This window comes from Aulostomus chinensis, chromosome 5, assembly GCF_037954235.1.
Source record: "Aulostomus chinensis isolate RoL2024-O1b breed Wild chromosome 5, RoL_Achi_v1.0, whole genome shotgun sequence".
Lineage (NCBI taxonomy): Eukaryota > Metazoa > Chordata > Actinopteri > Syngnathiformes > Aulostomidae > Aulostomus > Aulostomus chinensis.
In genome coordinates, this window is record NC_141324.1 from 6,284,580 (window position 1) to 6,305,919 (window position 21,340).

General features: G+C 39.7%; 1 protein-coding gene across 6 annotated transcripts in view; it reads right to left on the reverse strand.

Moving 5' to 3' along the window:
* LOC147260981 (solute carrier family 12 member 7-like) overlaps positions 1–21,340 on the reverse strand; it is an 88,392-nt gene that overhangs the window by 58,671 nt on the left and 8,381 nt on the right. For 2 of the 6 annotated variants that reach the window (XM_086205151.1, XM_086205150.1), the window contains exons 2-12: positions 17,017–17,105; positions 16,772–16,903; positions 8,344–8,490; positions 6,970–7,024; positions 4,860–4,990; positions 4,626–4,762; positions 4,441–4,545; positions 3,251–3,462; positions 968–1,135; positions 766–864; positions 571–628 (exon numbers count right to left, since the gene is read on the reverse strand). In XM_086205151.1, coding sequence (XP_086061277.1) covers positions 571–628; positions 766–864; positions 968–1,135; positions 3,251–3,462; positions 4,441–4,545; positions 4,626–4,762; positions 4,860–4,990; positions 6,970–7,024; positions 8,344–8,490; positions 16,772–16,903; positions 17,017–17,105 — 1,333 coding nt within the window. Of the gene's footprint in view, positions 1–570; positions 629–765; positions 865–967; positions 1,136–3,250; positions 3,463–4,440; positions 4,546–4,625; positions 4,763–4,859; positions 5,002–6,969; positions 7,025–8,343; positions 12,762–16,771; positions 16,904–17,016; positions 17,106–21,340 lie in introns of those variants that run through there. The other 4 variants (XM_086205153.1, XM_086205156.1, XM_086205154.1 and 1 more) reach the window with 4 other exon arrangements.

Sequence of the window (21,340 nt, forward strand, 5' to 3'; positions counted from 1 at the left end):
TTTCCAAATTCAGCTCAAATGTCCATGGAGACCGAAAGTTGAACTGAAAGGTTTTTGGTGGGGGTCAAAGTCCCTGTTACCTCACAAAAGCCATATCTCTGAAAAACCTTGTAGCATTTTTCCAAATTTACCACTGGGGGTCCACTGGGACTCAAGGAGACTGAAATAATTTAAATAGTCACATGAATGCAATATATCTGTAATGCCTTGAAGGAATTTCTCCAAATTTCACTGGGACTCAAGGGAGAACTCAAAAGATTGTAGCAGGCAAAGGTCAAGGTCACTATGATAGACACATGTAACCTACAATCACACTGTTGTGTTTCTAGTTTTCTTTTGAAACATAAATAGACAAAGAAAATGGAACCTTATAAATTCTTTTCAGTTCTGAGCTCATTGTTTCAGTTGTGTAGTAGTGGTGCAAAATGTGATCTACGGCAACATTCTCATATTGGCTATTGGCTTTACTGGCTATTAAAACATCATCTTGAAACTTCTGATAACCCACACTAAACTGTGGCAATATGCCATTTTTTTTCATTGCAGAATAAGAGGAAATCAAACACTTACTTGTCTCTCAGCACCACTCCTTCTATACAAGCTCCAAACAAGACCACACAGGAGATGTCTGACCATGTGGTTAAGATCTAAAGACATGTACAATATATCTGTGACATTATGACACAAAATAATGGCAATGCTGCTTTGCTTTACCAATTGATAGATCTGTAGCAATTGTATAAATATGAGCAGTCTAGAGGATACAGAAAAAAGAGGTGGTGAGAATGGCCATTATAGTTCCAATTGGAATTGACCTCTGGGCATCTCTGAGATCACCGGACCTGTTAGAGCCTGCCATTATACCTGAAATCAACATATTTAAACATGAAAAGTCATCAGATATACTATATTTCATTTATTAGAGTCACTGAATATTTCGATATCATAGTCCTAATGCTTCATTTACCTGTGACAGAGGGAAAATATATTCCCACCAGCAGAGTGAAGAAGGTGGCAATGTCATTGAAGATGTATGGCTTGTAGATATCATTGGATGAATCTTGAGCAGGGACCGAAAGCTGATTTTTCTTTTCTATAATCATATTAGCTGGACCGTAGTCACCCCAGAGGTTGTCTAATTGAAACAAAGACAAAGGTAAAACATACCAATGGGTATCAGAGGAAGGTTTAAAAGGTAATTACTATCACTATTCAGCATTTGATGAAAAAAGGCAACTTGTCCATGACAGAAACAATCTTGGCACCATTGACATTTTAGTCAATATTTTTTTCAGTCTCAGTTAAAAACTTGACTTCCTTATTCCACGACACAAAGAAATATAAGAACTGCACTCCAACCTGGAGTTTGGACAATACCACATCATGATGCTGTTGCTGTTGAACAAGGAATTATGATCATGAGTTAAAATACTCAACAAACACATACCAAGAGTAGCCAAGGAAAAAACACGGCCGAAATAGTCCATGTTGGACATACAAGCATGCAGAAAGCAAAAAGACCGTATCTTTTCAGGACTTTACGATGACCTCAAACAAGGATGCCGTTGAGGTCAGCACTTTTCACAGGCTTCACCATTGCAGTACATAAACAACAAAACAACAGCACATGACCGAGCACAACAATTGCCAAATATACCGCTCTCTTTGCACTCTCATTGGTTTTCTTTACAATGTACACGTGACAAATAAAAGTCCTCTCTCTCTCTCTCTTTCTCTTTCTCTCTCTCTCTCTCGCTCTCTCTCTCTCTCTCTCTCTATATATATATATATTTATATATGCACTCACTGGCCACTTTATTATTAGGCACACCTGTCCAACTGCTCGTTAACGCAGATTACTAATCAGCCAATCACATGGCAGCAACTCAATGCATTTAGGCACGTAGACATGGTCAAGACGATCTGCTGCAGTTCAAACCAAGCATCAGAATGGGGAAGAAAGGTGATTTAAGTGACTTTGAACGTGGCATAGTTGTTGGTGCCAGACGGGCTGGTCTGAGTATTTCAGAAACTGCTGATCTACTGGGATTTTCACGCACAACCATCTCTAGGGTTTACAGAGAATGGTCTGAAAAAGAGAAAATATCCAGTGAGCGGCAGTTCTGTGGGCGAAAATGCCTTATTGATACCAGAGGTCAGAGGAGAATGGCCAGACTGGTTCGAGCTGATAGAAAGGCAACAGTAACTCAAATAACCACTCGTTACAACCAAGGTATGCAGAAGAGCATCTCTGAACGCACAACACGTCGAACCTTGAGGCAGATGGGTTACAGCAGCAGAAGACAACACCGGTTGCCACTCCTGTCAGCTAAGAAAAGAAAACTGAGGCTACAATTCGCACAGGCTCACCAAAATTCGACAACAGAAGATTGGAAAAACGTTGCCTCGTCTGATGAGTCTCGATTTCTGCTGCGACATTCGGATGGTAGGGTCAGAATTTGACATCAACAACATGAAAGCATGGATCCATCCTACCTTGTATCAACGGTTCAGGCTGGTGGTGGTGGTGTAATGGTGTGGGGGATATTTTCTTGGCACACTTTGGGCCCCTTAGTACCAATTGAGCATCATTGCAACAGCCTAACTGAGTATTGTTACTGACCATGTTCATCCCTTTATGACCACAGTGTACACATCTTCTGATGCCTACTTCCAGCAGGATAATGCGCCATGTCATAAAGCTCGAATCATCTCAGACTGGTTTCTTGAACATGACAATGAGTTCACTGTACTCAAATGGCCACCACAGTCACCAGATTTCAATCCAATAGAGAACCTTTGGGATGTGGTGGAACGGGAGATTCGCATGATAGACGTGCAGCCGACAAATCTGCAGCAACTGCGTGATGCTATCATGTCAATATGGACCAAACTCTCTGAGGAATGTTTCCAGTATCTTGTTGAATCCATGCCACGAAGGATTAAGGCAGTTCTGAAGGCAAAAGGGGGTCCAACCCGGTACTAGCCAGGTGTACCTAATAAAGTGGCCAGTTAGTGTGTGTGTGCGTGTGTGTGTGTGTGTGTGTGTATACATATATGTATGTCAATATTTTCACATTTTGCAGTGGATGCACTTGCAGTCAAAACATAGTTTGCATTGACTTTAGTAAGTAATCTATTCACCCAGTTGCAGTAGTCATGTTTGGAGAGTACATGTCTTCAGAGGAAACACCTCTTTGTAGTTTGGTGATGGGGGTGGGGTACGAGAAAACATCAAAATACTTCTCACCTTTGATAACACCGCTTAGAAGCCCAGGTATGGCCTGTATCTCTGTCAGGTTGTTTAAGGTGAAGTATTCATCACAGGTTGCATTGAGATATTTACTGTCACAGAAAAGGGTCCAGAGCTCGGTGGTTATAGTGTTGTTTTTCACAATCTCAGTCTTTGCACATGTTTCAAATCTGTCATTCCTCAGAGAACGGTTCCCCAGAAGGCAAACACTGTACAGAGAGAAAATTAGAGTACAAAGCATTCCATCCACCTTGAAGTGCATAAGCCAGCTTGGTATCTGGTTACCATCCAGCTGCTTGGAAAACTCACATCCCACTGATTGAATACACCCATAACTCTATGGGCAGTTCAGCTATAAGTATAGCACCATTCATGGCTTCACTTGGCTTCCAACCAACTCTCTTCTCAGTCCAAAAAGACAATGTGGCAATCCCTTCTATCTGGGCTTCCATCCGTGGTGATGTTGTAAAGTGCAAGAGGCTGACCATGCTGCTCTGTTTTGGTCTGGTTGTTGGAGTCTGCTGTTAGCTGATTGTCACCATCTCTCTCTGTGTATCTGCCAGGTCAGGGGGTTTGGCTTTCTTCACATTATCTCCAGCTACAAGTTAACTCTCATAAATTGGCATCACAATTCATTGGACCCTATGAGATTGAGTGTAATTTTGAAGATGGATTGGTAATGCGATTACAAGTATAGCAGCTTTGCTTGATTCTGTTGTTGACAGAGACTGTGAGCACTGTGTGACTGGTGGACATAAGCTAACAGTTACTATAGCATGCTAGCAATCTCCACTGGCTGGGAGCATGGGCAACCAGATGTGCTGGTGAGAGATGGTCTTATTTCAATCTTTACATGATAAATCATGTTGAGCATTGCCACTGGTTCAGATGTCTCTGGTAGCTAAATAAGAGATGATGTCAGAGATGTGATCTCCAGCAGGGACAGCTAAGCTAACAAGCAAACCTCGGCAATCCGCTCAGAGTAAACTGAAAGAGAATCCCTTAACATAAACTGTAACAGCCATTTAGATAAAACGACCATGGGTAAAATGTCTTAACAAATCAAGCCTTGCCATTGCTCACTTAAAGGCAATTAATTTGCTCATATTTTAATTCTGGAATGTAACTGCATACACAGTATTAATTAATGCTTAACAAGAGCTGTTTATTGGTAGCTCATAACTTACGTAAACTCTGGTGGTTCAATGACTGTCTTGATTACTCCTGCATAGGTGGCCAAAATTGAGAGCATCACACATGCAAGAAACACCAGGGCCAGTTTGTTCACATACCTGTCGATTGGAAGAGAGGAACACATTGGAGCCCAATGTTCTGTGAGTGTTTGCATTTGTGTATATGCATGCATACTTACTTCACTCCCACAAAAACAATTAGTGCCATCAGGACCAAGCAGCATGTACCGTAGACTCGCATATTGTTGAGTGCTGCTGCACTTTCACCTTCTTGACTGTCAGCTTTAAACACTGTTGCTGTTGGAACAATGTATATCTGGAAGTGGGCAGACAGCAAAGACAGAGCAGGGGTTGGTCAATGGTAAAGATGTTCCAGTCTATAGCTTGTAGTATGTATCTGAATGGGAACATACCAGCAGGATCTCTATGGTGCCCAGTATGTACAAGGATCCAGCAAAGGTGGTCCCAAGGTAAAAACAGAGACCCACTGCACCACCAAACTCTGGACCCAGTGATCTGGAGATCATGTAGTAGGAGCCACCAGCTTTAAAGAAACTGTGCACTGGTCAGACTACAACAAAATTCATTCCCTGTAGATTGTTAACCATTGCACATATTTTCAGTGACCCATTACTGCACAACAATGAGAACATAACTGATGATAAATAATAGCAAAGAACTGTTTGTGTAAGTAGCCTACAAATTTTTTAATATTTGTTGTTCTACATTACTTACAGTGAAACAAACAGTTCCTGTATGTGGAGTAAAGTTTCCATTGATGAATAAGAAATGATGTCAATTGAGTGTTATTGATTCAAAATTTAAGCTTTAAGGTTTTTTTATACTGAACCATGGAATCACTCAAAACTGTCTGGTCATAAAGCAATACCTCACGCAAAAGGGCTCATAAATTTAGTATCAATGTATTTTTTTTTCCTCATGCTTTACTGCTTTGTAATGCCAGAAAGATGTAGGAGGCTAAACAATGAGAAAGAAACCCCTATTCCAAATGTAAAATCATCTTTATTTATTAAATTACAATATAAATGTCAAAGATACTTAGGATAAGGTACACAAGATCAGAGGAGGGTGTGCTTCAAAATTGCGAGGAATCCCATGCCCCAGGCAAGTAGCTGTTAAATGGAGAGTCTTTCTCGTGTACAATGATAATCAGATCCAGGAAGATGTGATGACTGTCCCCACATCACTACCTACAGGAGGAAACAGGTCTCTCCTCCTCACACTGAAAACAGTTTTTCTACCTTTCAGTCTTTACCAATTGGCTTCAAAAAGACTCTTGAATGGCACCCAACCTCCAAGAAAGATGAGTGCACAACTAATCATCTTCCAGAATCTGATTATTATTGTTGAAGCAATCAGAAAAATTAAACCACTTTTGCACACATTTGTGCCACTTAAGTGCAAGGCAAATGTAAATGAGTAACTCTCTTCTTCTGGGGTACTGTATCACCCCCTGGTAGACATAGGTGAGCACCTCACTCTAGATGGTGCACAAGAACATTTCTGCTTGTCTACTCAGTTAGGCAGTCACTCAGTGAACACAGCAGTTATAGGGCTTGCCCACTTAGGCAAGCCCAACATGGAAATGTCAATTTCATCTCTCTAGTGGAATGTTGGGTATAATGCACATCTTTCTTCTTTACCAAGCTGTATGGGAAGTAATCCCATCCATTTTCAGTAAACACTTTGATTTGAGCCAAACACAAACTAAGCACAATGTAAAAAATTTGGTTCAAGTGACTCTACCAGCTGGTCATGCTTGGTGCTTACCTAGAAGTATCATAGGTGGTTTGTTGTTGCTGTTTTTTAAATGGCTAAAATCATTCCTGTTCCTGTTAAGGGTTGCGGGGGGCTGGAGCCTATCCCAGCAGCTTTCAGGCGAGAGGCGGGGTACACCCTGGAATGGTCACCAGTCCATCGCAGGGCCAACACATATAGACGGACAACCATTCACACTCACACCTATGGTCAATTTAGAGCATCCAATTAGCCTCGTCCTCAATTGCATGTCTCTGGACAGTGGGAGGAAGCCAGAGTACCCGGAGAGAACCCACGCAGGCACAGGGGGAACATGCAAACTCCACAAAGAAAGATCTCGTGCCCGAGCCGGGACTCACAACCGAAATCTTTTTGCTTTGAGATGACAGTGTTAACCACTGCACCACCTTGCCGCCTTATACCAATCAGTGTGCTGGAAATACACATGGCTGACTCTTTCGTCACTGTGTCTCAAGTTACAAAGAGGGGGGTTCAGGAGGGAAAAATATCTTTGTGTGCCTAAGACGCCTATTTGTAAATACTAGAAAGGCCAACTGGGTCAAGTATCTTTACAATAACTATAATTTGTGGGGTTTGTCTTAACACAGCAAAATTTGTTGCGTAAAATTTCTAATGCAATTTTCCCTAAAATACTGCAAAAAATACATTTTTTTCTGAGAAACTTCATGAGAAATGGGATCACTTATGACAGTATTGTATTGAAAATGAAAACAAATAAAGTACCTGGAACAACTCCATTTGTTGCAATAGCGCTCATTGATATAGCTGTGAGCAATGTCTACAGGGAAACAAACAAGATTTGTCCAGTTATGGATGGAAATACATTGTCAAAATGATGTTTCAAAAATGCAATGTTGAAATCATAATGTTATGTGAGTTTAGTCAAAGTCACATGTTGTTATTTTGATATTGATCTAGATGACTTCATAGGGGACTTATAAAAAGTTTTTGTACCATATTTATTTTCAAACTCATTAAGCAAGATTTACCCATACTGTAAAAAAATATTTAACATAAAAGAATACTGCATTCATTCAAATTGTCGTTTTGGAAGAACATTGGGCAATAATTTACTATAACTTACCATTTGTGTAGGTACTTCCCACTTCATAAATGGAAAGCAGAAAATTGATGGATGGCAGGGAAGATAAAATATTTCTGACTTATGTAAATGAGGCAGATTTTTGAGTGAACTTCATGAGATGCTTTTTTTATACAAAGAAATTGAAGATTATTCTCCCCAAAAAGCAATTTGCTTATTGACACCCTTTTTTACCTTAACATGAGCCAGAAGAGACAGCTTTAGATATTACATCATGCTATGAAAGGAAAATGAAGTAAACCAAGATATGTAAAATAAATGTCCAAAACCAAATGACTAAAACCTTATTTTTTGTCAAAAGCAGGGTTTCAAGTTGAAATGGAACAGAAATGATTGAATAAATCTTTAAAAGAAAGACCAGCAATGACTTTTCATGGCTTCAAAACAAATTGGGGCAAGGAAGCGTCAATAAAATACCTGTGAAAATAAATCAATTTATTGGCTTAGCAGGCAATGTCATTATAAGACATTTGAAAGTTTTTGCTACTCAGGACTACTAAATCCAAAACTGAGACAAACCATGAATTCTTCTAAAGAGCATCACAAACAATTGCTCCATATCAAGTCTTATCTTTTAAGCATGAGGCATCAGCATCTGCCAATGTGAGTATATATTGTGAGGCAGAGGGTTGTGTGCTGATTGTTCCTATTACATCACATGAGCACTTTTCAAACAGTCAGCTCTCTGTTTGGCTTTCTGGAGCTACTGACGCACTAATCAGGGTTGTAAATAAGAAACTACATTTCTATTTCTTCTGAGGACACTTCCCAGCACAGGCATGGAGATCAATGATGTGCCAGATTATTAGCAATTTCCTTCAGGCAAAATCAATGAAATGATGCATCACATTTTGTTCTTTCATCTTTGGACACCCCCCTCCCCCCGATTTACATACAGCTTAGGAAAATTAATTTAGGTCCTACTTAGTGGGTGGCTTCACATCTACATCAGCAGGAGGTCAAAATATTTTCTCTTGAACCTATAAATTACTCACACAAATGCAGCACATGGAGACAATGGCAAATGATCCCAGGATTCCAGCTGTTCCGACAATCCAGGTGAGACGCAAGAAGAGAATTACACCTAAAATGTTCTGCATGCAGGGCAGGTACACCCCGATAAATGTTCCCATTTGTGGGACCTAAGAATAGGTGAAACACATTCATAAATTACAATTAGGACACAGGTAAAGAGGTATGGAGAGAGGGAAATTCTCTGTTGTAGACCAAAAAATGTTCAGATCAACTTCGCCAGTCAGATCATGTCCCGTATTTCCTCACTCAGAATGTACGGTATAAGATTATTTTGCAAATATCTGATATGCCAAGATTTTGCAACTGATTTTGGCTTATAGCTGGCATTTACAATTATTTGTATAATCATCAGCATTATCACCATCAACATCATCGTCATCATCATCACCATTGATGTTGAGCAAAGAATGGAACAGCAAAACTGGGCCAATATTCATGGTTTATGATACTGAAAAATGACAAAAATGACCAATATTTGCTGATACTAATGAGATGATGATAGCACCATGCATCTAAAATCTTCACATTTAGAAACCAAAACTAGAACTTAACGTTTTGATGTATAATCAATCAGGATATGGCATAGGTACTATAGATACAATGACATTATGCATTTATTAAACAGTTAAGATTATCAAGCAGCAGGAGGCCTCAGAACACAGACATTTTTTAATCTGGTTCTTTGAAGACTACATGAACTGAAATAAAATAAACAATCATCATAATTGAGAAGCTCAAACAATGTATTGTTTGGACTAACTGCTTAAACTAACTGAATAGATGACAAATCCATTATTCATTTGTGTGTGTGTGTTTTTTTTTTACCGTCATCCTCAACGCTTGATAAATACATCTTCATCTGCAGCACTACAGACTGTAATTATTCCAGTTATTTAGCAGAGGCTTGAACAGTGCAAGGATGCTATTTTGCATGCTGGCAGGGCTAACTTCAAGGGGAAATTTTGTGCTTTGCCATTTATGGTATACTATCATATGTTTCAGATTGAAGTGGGTGAGTTGGTAAAAATTATTTTACTTTTTTTTACTCCAGATTCACTGCATGCACCTGAAACTGTCTAAACATAGATTGAACATGAAATAAGAGCAAATGTCAAAAGCAATATTATTGCTGCCTTGAGTATGGGGATATAGGTTTTGGTGCCATTCGAGAAAATGGAGACATTTTTTTTAGAGTCAGGATTCCTTGTCAATGAAAAAAAACTGTAATATCAAAACATGTTGTAACTCAAAGGTCTAATTACTGCTCTTACCTTAGACAAAATGCAGGACAGTTATCCATGGTTTGCTCTGCAGTTCTAGGTCTGCAAGATCACTGTGCATGACAATCTTAAAATATCTATACCATGCACTGAACTGTGGAAACTGCTCCCTCGCCAAAACCAAAAAGTACATACCATTTTCCGAGTAATAAAACTCTCCTGTGCTTTCTCCATGGCACTGAGTTGTCTGTCAACATGCTGCGATGTGCCTGATTTCCAAATATCCCACATCTCCGCTTTAATGTTACTGTGGTCTTCTCTCTATTTTATTCCATTAAGTTCTTCTTCTGACTAATTGTGCATTATCTGTCTTGTTCTTCCAAGTTTCCAGCCTCAGATCTCATCACTCCTTCAGTCCAGTCAGTCTTAAAGAAAGAACACAGCTATCATTCAAGGGGCGTGTTTTCATGACGACATCATCAATGCCTCTTCACAAAGCAGCAGTCTAAGGTCCTACTTCAGAGAACACACCGAAAATGCATGCTGTAATTTGAATATAGACTGGGAATTCAGCAAACCAAGAAAACTTTAATATTCCTGAAGTGTATAGAAACTTCTTAGAAAAAAGTGCAATAGTAAATTTCATACTTTTTTTTTTGTTTTGTTTCTGGTATTGGGGTCGAGTGGGGTAGAGCTGCCTAGAGGGCATTTAGGGGCTTTTGCCACAGCATAGAGGATAGTGTTTTCTGGCAGGGTTTTTTCCCTACTAAACTTTAGTAACTCATGAGGAAAAAGGAAAAGGCTGTCACAAATTTTGTTGCTTTGAAGACAATTTTAAACACTCTACAGAAACAACATAGCTCACACTGTGCTGTGTATGGAATAAACATGCATAATATAGCATGCATCACTCAGCTTTGGATGTTCTGAAAGGAGAATTTTGTTACATTTGAAAGAAGACCCCCTTTCCCAGCTTTATGCTAAAATAAAGTGGATTGTGTCAGATGTCTCATATTCAAAGGTGCTATTAAGTTTACTTGCCAGCTACCTCATACATCCCGTGACATAGGGTGGTAACCCTTGTTTTTCAGTGGAGCAAAGCAGCAGTAAGAAAGAGAGCTGCAGCTCTGGTTTCAACCAGGAAGCCCTAAACTCACAGAGATTCTTAAAGTCAAGCATAAACTATAGCCACCATTTCATTGCATGAGTTTAGCAGCAAGATGGTTTGTGTTTATTTCCTCGCTGAGAATGGGAATATTAGTATTCTTTTCTGGAAAAGAGGATGAGAGCACCACAGTTGTACCCCTGCCTATGTACTTTTGTAGCATCTTTCAGGCAAAAATGTAGTTGTTTAAACCATTAATTAATGGTTGTTTTCTCTTCATAAAGCCTAATAAATGCAGATTTAAGCTGTTGTGGCTGTGAAGCATGAGCTGTGATTGTGACCAGTAATGACTGCTAGCAAGTGCTGGAGCAAACTGTCTGAGCTCACTCCACGCAGGACTTCACATCTATGACAACATCTCCTGATTTGCACCAGACAGCAAGGAGCAAACCTCAACCTTGTGTTGGTGTCTACCGAAAATGATCTTAAAACCAAATTCTAGAAAATTCCACAACAGCTTTATTTACTTGCAGAGAAAATGTTCTTTCTGATTTTGATCTTCCCATTCAGATTAATTGATGTTTTTCACATCACAAGCAGGCTGCAATACACACATGTAGCTCAGTCTTGGATAATAGATCAGTGCTTCATATTGTGATCATTTTTATTATTATGATTAATATATTCCTGTAGGTTGGAATTAACAAATGTGTTTGTGAAGGTCCTTAAGACCTAGAACTCTATTATATTGGACATGTTTAGTTTAGATTGTAATCTCACTGGTTGGAGATTTCAATTTATTTTTTTAATGTATTATCAACTCAATCGACTCCTCTGTCACATGAATTTCAAGTGACTTGATAAATGTTGTAAATGTCAAAATGTCTTGTTTCACAATTTCTTCTCCACAAGTAACTTTTGTCCTCTCTTTCCCTCATCTGAACCACCATTTTTTGGTTCTTAAAGCTCTTTTTGTTTCAACTTGCAAACCTTTTACAAAGACTGAGTCAATTTAAAACATCAAAGAAGCAGAAACTCGAGATTATAAGACAAGTATCGGGATAAGCAACGCACCAAAGGTAACAATAAATTACATCAGCAATTCACAAACTTTGTGAAGTGCTGTATCCCCTGAAACATTCCGTCTCCTACTGTGTGCTCCATCTATCTCCACAGATGGCCAATGTAAAAAATTTCTATATTTTAAAAAAAAGTATGTAAAATGTGTCTTTTGATGATACCAGATTTTTGGTATGGTATGGTAAGGGGAACCCCTGCCTATCTAAATTTGGGAATCATGGGATTAGATACACCAATGTTTGGACAACAAGCTGTGGCTCATTCTTCTTTTAGCTAATTGCTCATAGAAAAGATATTTACTATGAAGAACAATAGTCTAAAGCATTCCCTATGAATTTATCTTAAGTCATTTATAAGTCTATGAAATTCAAAGCTGAGCAAAGAGAAGAATCCTCCTGTTCTTTTTTATTTTATTATTTTAAATTCCAGATCTCATGGATAAAACTCACACTATTGGACTAAAGTTTTGGCATGCTCAAAACTACTAAGCTACTACTACTGTATCCCAATGCAGCATAGACAGAACCAATGTGTCAAGAGGACAGGTCTTTGCTCTGCCGAAAAGAGTTTTCGCATATGTGCCTGGTGTATAAAAAAATGAATAATTATACTGTAAATTAGCCTTCACTTGCTTGTACCTGCTGCTATGATGTGCATCAGCAGTCATGCAGGTGGAACATAACAACAGCCACCATCCTTCCATGGAAACACAAATTTGCTCTTTTATGTTTTGGTTTTTGTTTTTGTTTTTTTTGTTTTTTTTTTTACAGATGCTACAACATAAAATAACACTTCTTTAAAACATGTTCATGTGGCATTTTACTAATGCTGGAGGACATATCTTGAGAAAACTAAACTCAAAATTGCATTTCTGAGTATATCTGCATTAAAATCAGTGTGACTCAATGGCAGACCCAAAAAGGCAGGCTCAGGCAGACTGCCTTTCACATGTCAGAAAGCTACTGGGAGGCCACCAGCTCCCACCCTGCTCCGCCCCACCCTACTCCGCCCACTCAGACTCCAAGGAGTAGAGAAGACAATGACAGATCAACACGTATGTGCAGGTTGCAATGCTAAGAAGAAAGTTAATGACATTTGCTTTCATAATCAACTGAAACACTTTCCTGTGAGAGAGCAATGGATAAGGGTCTGGGTCATAGCAATATGACAAACCACACAATGGTTTGCAGTCAACAATTCACAGAAGACTGTTTCACCAACTGGCAGCAGACAAAAATGTGCTTCACTAGCAAGCTAAATTTGAAGCCAGATGTGCCTTCCATCAAGACGCCATCAAGTGGACAGCATGTATCTTTACTGGCAAGTTTATTTTTTCTGTTGGGTGCTAATAATTCAACGAGCCTGCCCACTAGGTCCTAAAGACCTGGTCCTAATCAGATGACCCACCATCAGAGGGCCCCTGCCGACCCCAGTTCATTACAGCCGGTGTTTCGGGGCAGACAGTTCCTCCAGCATGGTGGGTTTGCCTCTATGAGCCAGTAAGGATGCGTAGGGTGACCACCCATCCACTTACTGATAGCTGACCACCCCAGAATGAGACAGAGACATCCCAGCCGCCCCAGGAGTCTTGCCACGGAGTCTGTCTCGGTTCCGTCTCCACTGCGGTGCAGAGGTTTGGGGTATCCCCCACAGTGTTGCGCACAAGGGGGGCACTGAGCAGTGTTGTCTCTGCCCACAACTCAGAGGCGAATTGCAGACGAACAACTGGTGCTCTGCAGAAACAGAGTCCTGGAAAATGGCAAAGGTTTTGTGGTTTTGGCTAAAAACTTCATAATCACAATTTAATGATCACTGAGAATGCTTTAAAATAGCTAAAAAGGATGATTGGAGTGGGTCTTAAAACTCAAGAGTTCAGTACTAGGGTTTAAAGAAGTGAGATATTCAGAGTCATAGACACCCCCAATTAACTGTAACACCTATTTATTCATTAATGTGAATGTAGTTGTGTTGAGAAAACAGTGTGAAAAAAACAGAAATTTTAAGACACAATACTCTTAGTTTTTTGACATTCAAAACCAGCTCCAGGTTATATAACTGTGACTGAGCAATGACTGTAAAGATCAGTACACTGGGCTGAGAATGAGAGAACTGCAGCAAACGGCAGTGTTTCTGAATTAATATTGGGAACATTTTGCCTCAGATTATTTATGTAAATGAATATTGGATCAACAACTAAGCTCTTGGGCAAAACATCTGGCACAATCAAACTTAACACAGAGTTCTCTCAGCAAGGCCATTAACAAACCAGCCCATAGCATGGCCAGACAATCCTATATCAAGTAGCCTTTGTTTCTATATAGAAAGGCCATCTGTTTCAAAGGCTTTTGAAAAATCTATTTTAAAAAGCCACACAGTCTCTTACAGTCCAAAGCTTGAATGAAATCATTCACAATTTTCATAGCTGCAGTTACAGTAAAACCCGACTGATCCTTAAATAGTATTCAAATCCAGACACCCCTTTGATTGATCACTAACCAGCTTTTCAAGGGCCTTAGCAGCAATTGAGAACTTAGATCAATAAAATGGGTGCCTATAGTAATTTTACAGGGGTTAGACCCCCACCCCCACACCAAAAGAAGGAGAGCATATGTTGATTTCCAGATCTTTGGAATTTCATTGACAACAAGTTTGAGGTTAAAAATCTTTACAATTAATTTCCAAAGAAACAAAAATAATCTTAAGAAATATTGTTGCTAATGAAGGCTAACTAAACGGTTGTGAGGAGCACTGTAAAGAGTCTGTTGATAGATAAGTGTAGTCAGGACATTTCACCTAAATCAAAGGGTCAACAATACAGAAGACCAAGAGTATGAATTACGTAAACACTGCAATAGAGAACCTTGTAAGTGCGCTCAGTATTGCAAGTCACACATGGTTCATTTTAAAGGACAGTGTAAAAATTAATCCATCAAAAATGACCAAAGGGTATGGATGACACAAGAGCCAACATGTTGGCACAACATCTGCTGAAATTAGACAACCGGTGATGTTTGAGTGTAAAATTTGTTATTCAAAGAACAGAATCTGATATGCCAGAGATGTTTGGTTTAGATAGTTATCTCCTCAGCATTGGTTTGAGGTTTCAGTTTGTTTTTTCCGATGTCATTCTCATACAATGCCCTCTCATGTCACATGAACTTGAAATGATTTTATATACAGTTTAACAGCCAAAAGTCTCACAAATTCTACCTCCCTTTTGCCCTCTTTTCCTTTACAAAACATTTTGTCTACTTTCTGAAGCTCCTTTGGTTTCATTTATCAAAACTTTCACAAAGACTCAGTCAACTAATACCAATAAAGACTGAAAAAGTCAACACAATCAGAAAGGTTTAGGGATAAGCAACCCACTAAAGATGATGCCCATGCTGAAATTTCTCTAGGAAGCTTTGGAGGGGGTACCCTGATTTAACCACTGGAATAAGGTGTTAATTTAGTTCCTTAAGCATTATTTTACCCCCCACCCCCCAAACAACATAAACGTCCTCAAAAAAAAGTACCATTTGAAATTCTAGGAACTATGGTGTGATTCTTTTTGTGCTCAACATCTGATTGCCTCAGTACTATCTGCATTTTTTAATCACCTTGGAAAATGTTTGAAGCATCCATGTTTTGGATCTTTTAGCTTCTCTGCAGCAGTGTATAGTGATTCTAATTTAGAGTGGGTTTAGAACGTTAGCTATGATCAAACCCTTAAAGGTTACATGACTTACTACTCAAAATTAAACACTCCCTGAGGAGGAGGTCTAATTCTGGGAATTATGATGCTTGGGGCACCAATATTCCCAAAAGAATCTGAGGGACAGTTTACTGTGTGATGGTGACAAAGTGGCTGCAGAATGATACAAACATACCTCATCATAGACCTAAACTTAGCTTCTGCAGACTGTCTTTTCTTTTCCCTAATTTAACCAATGACTTAACAAAAGCAGCAGCTATACTACAATAATCTTCCCAGCATCAGTGCATGCTATTGTCTAATCCATTCTGTTGTCCCATCCATCCATCCACTGTCTACCACTTATCCTGTTAAGGGTCGTGAGGGGGCCTGGAGCCTATCCCAGCAGCCTTTGGGCGAGAGGTGGGGTACACCCTGGACAGGTCGCCCGTCCATCGCTGGGCCAACACATATAGATAGACAACCATTCATAGTCACAGCCACGCCAGTGGTCAATTTAGAGTATTCAATCAGCCTAGTCCCCTCTTGCATGTCTTTGGACTGTGGGAGGAAGCCGGAGTACATGGAGAGAACCCACGCAGGCATAGGGAGAACATGCAAACTCTACGCAGAAAGATTCCATGCTCGAGCCACGGCTCTAACCCAGAACCTTCTTGCCATGAGGCGACAGTGCTTACCACTGCACCACCGTGTCAACCACATTCTGTTGTGTGCATCAAAAATACAGATTGATCTTAGAAGCAGTTCTTCAGTGATCGATGAATGAAAATGAATTATTGGTTTCTCTAACTCAGTGCAATTTTGTTGTTTCAAAAGTACAGCACTGAATTATACACCACTTCAGATAATTTTGACACTGTGCACAAAATATTTCACATAAGCAAATTAAATGCTGTGGTTAGACAGTACCAAAGTGAAAGATCATAAATCATAAATTGCACATGGGTTTTGTAAACTGTCAAATAAGTTGAAGAGGTCTGATACATGTCTCAAAAATAATGCAGCCCCTTTTTGGCTGATTATTAACTAAAATATTAGAATAATAGGCAACTACTTTTGTTTTCAGCTTTTGTGATTTGTTTCATATAGATTTGTGCAAAATTTCCCGAAGCGAAGTTGAACAACATAAAAAAAACTATCTGAAACTACTATAACTGAGGCTTAGAGGGGTATTACTGTATGTCAAGTTTCAATCAGCCTACTTTGCAAAAACTGTGTCCTGAAGAGGCTTAACAATGGATCTCTTCCTATTAGCACTAAAATTTCTATTGGGTACAAATCCATACCACAACAGTGACCCTTCTGACCCCATCCTCATTCTCAGCCTCTTCATGCTCTCGAACACCTTGGGTCAAATTGGTGTATTTGGCCAACTTGTTTAGAAGCGATGATACCATTGGGTGACTGTCCATCTCTTCCTACAAAAGGACAGAAAAGCAGATAAATCCAAGAATAAAGTGAAATGTATTGCATTCTGACACAGCTGCTCATCCTCTATAGTATTAAATTAAAAACACATTAATAGACTTACCTCAAACAACGCCATGTTTGTGCCATCATACTGTTCTCTGTCATAGTCGGCGTTCAGGAAAGGACTGGACTCTCTTAGACTGTCATCTCCTATTGTGGAATTCACAGGAAATCACTCACATTATAAGATGCACACTTCATGGGGCACCATGGTGGGCACCATTACAAAAGCATCAGTTTTGCCAGGTCATAGTATCAGTAAATATAGCAACATATCTGCATAAGTGGCAGCTTAAGTTTGTTTTTTGTTTTTTTACTGTTGCCAGCAGTGTAGGGGTGGTGGATAAAACACCTCTTGATGGGTTAGATAAACCATTCATTAAAAGTAATGCCTTTATTCAGATTAGTTGAATTGGTTTCATTTTCATCAACTACTTTAAACATTCAGAGAAATAACATCTCAGGTTGAGTCAAAGATGGCTTTCCAGAGGGAAAAAACAGCATAAATTAAAACTAATTAAGTAGGCTGTGGCACACAGAAAAGTGATAATTCTTTCTTGATAAAACACTACAAAGAACTAACAAGAATGTTAGCAGTTATCTGTGGTTTAATATCCCAAATACAAATTGGAAGAAATGGGTATTAAAAAAATCACAAGCCAGTTAGAACCTGGAACCCCCTGTAACAGGTATGGGCAACATTTTGCTGTACTGACTTAGATGAAGTTAGTGAGTGGCTACACATCAACCAATCAAAGGGAAACAATAAACACAAGCACTGGAATATGTTAATGAATCTTAACTCTTTTACAGCTTTGTGTGTCAATATGGAGTACTCTGAGGTTACAAAGACAACATCCACTTCTTGCCAATTGCTGGTATATACATTGATGCATTGGTCACTGATAAAACACATTCTATCAGAGAGCATTTTGCCAACCGAACTAACCTAAACTACTTTCTTGCAGTTTCTTTGATGGTTGACTGCATGCTGATGGACATAAATCAATGCAGATATTGTATGTTGGGATACACTGACTGTAAGAGGGCAGTGTGGAATCAGATTTCGGCTAGTAGAAACAAGGAAGCACATGTTTACTGTGGTAAAAAATAAACAAAGGTGTGCAAAGTAACTGACTTGCTGATCATTCCATCAGTTAGTACAGTTGCAACCCTGATTGTCCTTAAAGGACCACAACAAGCAGCAGAGCAGTGCACGTAGATGCACTGAATTTGTTGGGAGGTCTGGGAAGAATGTCTCAGCAGCATGATTTACTCTGATGGAGGCATGGAATGGACAAAGAGACATTACAGCTGTTACTGCAGTATTGTATTACTATGTCAGTTTTACTTTGATGTGGGTGCGCAAAGTGTAACTAACAACTGCAGTCTTGAAGAAAAGAGACACAATCAAAGATAGATTTTTGAAATATAAAAACAAAAGCATACCTTTAAAGGATGTTTATTGGATTTATTTATTAACACAATCAAATGTATGTCATAGAATCCTGCTCTGTCCTGTAGAACAGAGTCCTGTTCTTTCAATCTTTCTCTCTCTATCTCACACACACACACACACACACACACACACACACACACACACACACACACACACACACACACACACTCAAACACTTGACATACACTACCAGTCAAAAGTTTGGAACTGTTGGATAATTCTGCATTTATTCTCATGATTTCAATAAACGGCAAGAGCTCCTGTCATGCTTTGTCACATTTTTAATGACGTATTTACTATTTGCTGCAGCTTGCACATTGGATTAGAATGCACCACACTCACTTACTCACCTGTTCTTAACCAGTTGGAGCAGATTTGGCTACACATATGGAAAAATACTGATACATTACGTGGATGCACTCCCACCTGCGCGAGTGTAGCCAAGAGAGTGTGAAAAAAATCTGCGTGACCTGGAAATCAAGGCTTCTTCTACTCCATTCTTAAGGTGGTTAGACTGAAGTCTCAGCACTGACTCTGTATCTATTCTCTCTGTGCCAAAATAAATATTATTGGACTCGAGAAGTCGATGAGTATTTTGTTAACCTTTCCACTTAAGGTATAACGATCCTGGGAAGAGGGAGAGGCATTAATTCCTCCTTCAACTGGGGGCTCATCCGGGATAACTGGAAAGAGTTAAGCTCAACGAAGGAACAACTGTTAACAGCAGGCAGCCACATAAAATAATGTAAGCAGAAAACCTCAGGAAATATCAGCACGTCCTCCGGGACGTTAGTTTGGCTGTGAAAGGCTGATCCAACAGTAGAACTCTTGTTAAAAAAAAATACACAGCAAATTTTTACAGAATAGTCTTAAGAATTAAAGAGATAAAGAATAAAATGTGTACTAGAGAAGTGAAAAGTGTTGAATAAGACCTGACAGGTAAGGTTTAAAGGCTGGCGGGGTCTGATCAGCCCCCACAAGCTAACCCCATCTTGGAGTTTGGGTTTCGAGGCCCTTCATTCTAGTTGAACATAAAAGCTGCTAGCTCTAAATAAAGGTCAAATAAGAGAGATTTGGGTTTAGAAGTCCCTAGTCCTTGTTTCGGGTAATTGTTCATAAGGTGTTCTTATGATCCCCAATAAGTCCTGGTGTCCAGGCCTGTGTCTTTAAGCGAGCAGCCTCTCAGGCTGGGTACTAGGGGCATAACGTACCATATCTCCCAGCTGGCCAGATCATGTGAATGAAAAGAGAAGTGTGGAAGGATAAGTTAAACAACTGAAAAACCTAAGGCCAGCTCATTAGCAGCCCACTTAGCGGAAGGGGAAGCACGGATAAGACAGGCCTACCCCTTAAAAACAGTTAAAAGAGAATTGGACGATTTTAAAAAAATGGGACTTTTAGCGATCCCAGGGGGCCCCTCCAACCACCAATTCAACAAAGATGAAGCAGAAAATAGTAAACTCAAAGAGTGGAGACACAAATTGGAAACAAAGATTGTAAACCAAGCTGAGAAGTCCTTATCACAAGCTCTGAGAACCAGATCCTCCTCCACAGAATGCGAGATTAAAACATTAAAAAGATTTGACCAAGTTCTCCCAGAGGGAAGTGGCTTTCCTCCTTCTGCCTCTGCAGTAGCACTGAGGAGAAAAAGAAACAGACTGAGGTTAACTATTCTGATTCTGACAGAGACTCTGACAGCGATGATGACATACGACCCCACAAACCCTGCAAAACTGGAGCAGGGTTACTGACAACAGGATATGGACTATATCCCACTGACATGGTCAATCCCACAGCCAATGCTTATGGACCAGGATGTTCCCCTCATGATTACAATCTGAGATCTAAGAGAACCCCCCCCCCCAAAAAAAAAGAAGCTCAAGTTGGAAACTTACCCTTATTGGAGGTTAGAAACCAAGCAGGACAATTAAGAGAGAAAATACTCTCCACTGTCATACACTGACAGTGCTCTACTCAAAACCACATTACCTGACCCCAAAGAGGGAGGAAACAATTGAATCCAAGAATTCTTCAAGACATTCAGCAGACAAATCCTTACTTTAGGAGACATCCAAGCTTGTCTGGCAACCCACCTACACCACATGAATTGGCAACCCTTGAAAATGCAGCTGGAACTGCTGCCACTCCTGCTGCAACCCCATTTGAGGAACTAGCCCCCTGGTTGTAGACTGATATCCAGACACAATATCCAGTCAAGACTGACTTGACTCAGAATGACACAACTAGAAAACAGGGAGAGTCAGGGAAAGAATGTACTAACTGCATGCTTAAATATGGGAGAGCCACTCCAGCTCCAGTCAATTATCTGCACCAAATAATTCAAATAAGCTCTGATAAGAGGACAGACAGGAACAACCAGGGAAGAAATGGAAAAACTTGTAGCCGGTGACTCTCTGCCCTTAGACAAATGGATAGCCACCTGAGTCCACCACCTAGACAGAGAAGATGAGAGCAGGAAGAGAAGTGAGAAAGAATTACAAAAACTAAACATGCAGCTGCTGATAGAGCAGCTAAAAGAGCTAAGAGATATGACATCATTATAGCAGGTGAGACGGAAGAACAAGTAGGTAGACTAACTGCTGTCTTGTTTGGGAGAAAAAGGGTTTAAAGTTTCTCATGCAAAACTAAAAAAACTGCAGAGTAAGACTTGTGTTTCTGAACATGGTGTGGGCATGACACCCTCACATAAAACTAATATTCTTTCACAAGCTAAACCAGTCACTGTACAATAAATAATGACATTTCTGGGCATCGAAAATTACAGCAAAAACTACATTCCTGAATTGGCTGTTCCATTGAGAAAACTCATTCCAGATGCTGGACATAATCATCTTAAGGCAGAGTTAATGTGGACCAAAGATGCAGAGAGTGCGTTTATTAATCTCAAACAACAATTAGCACGAGC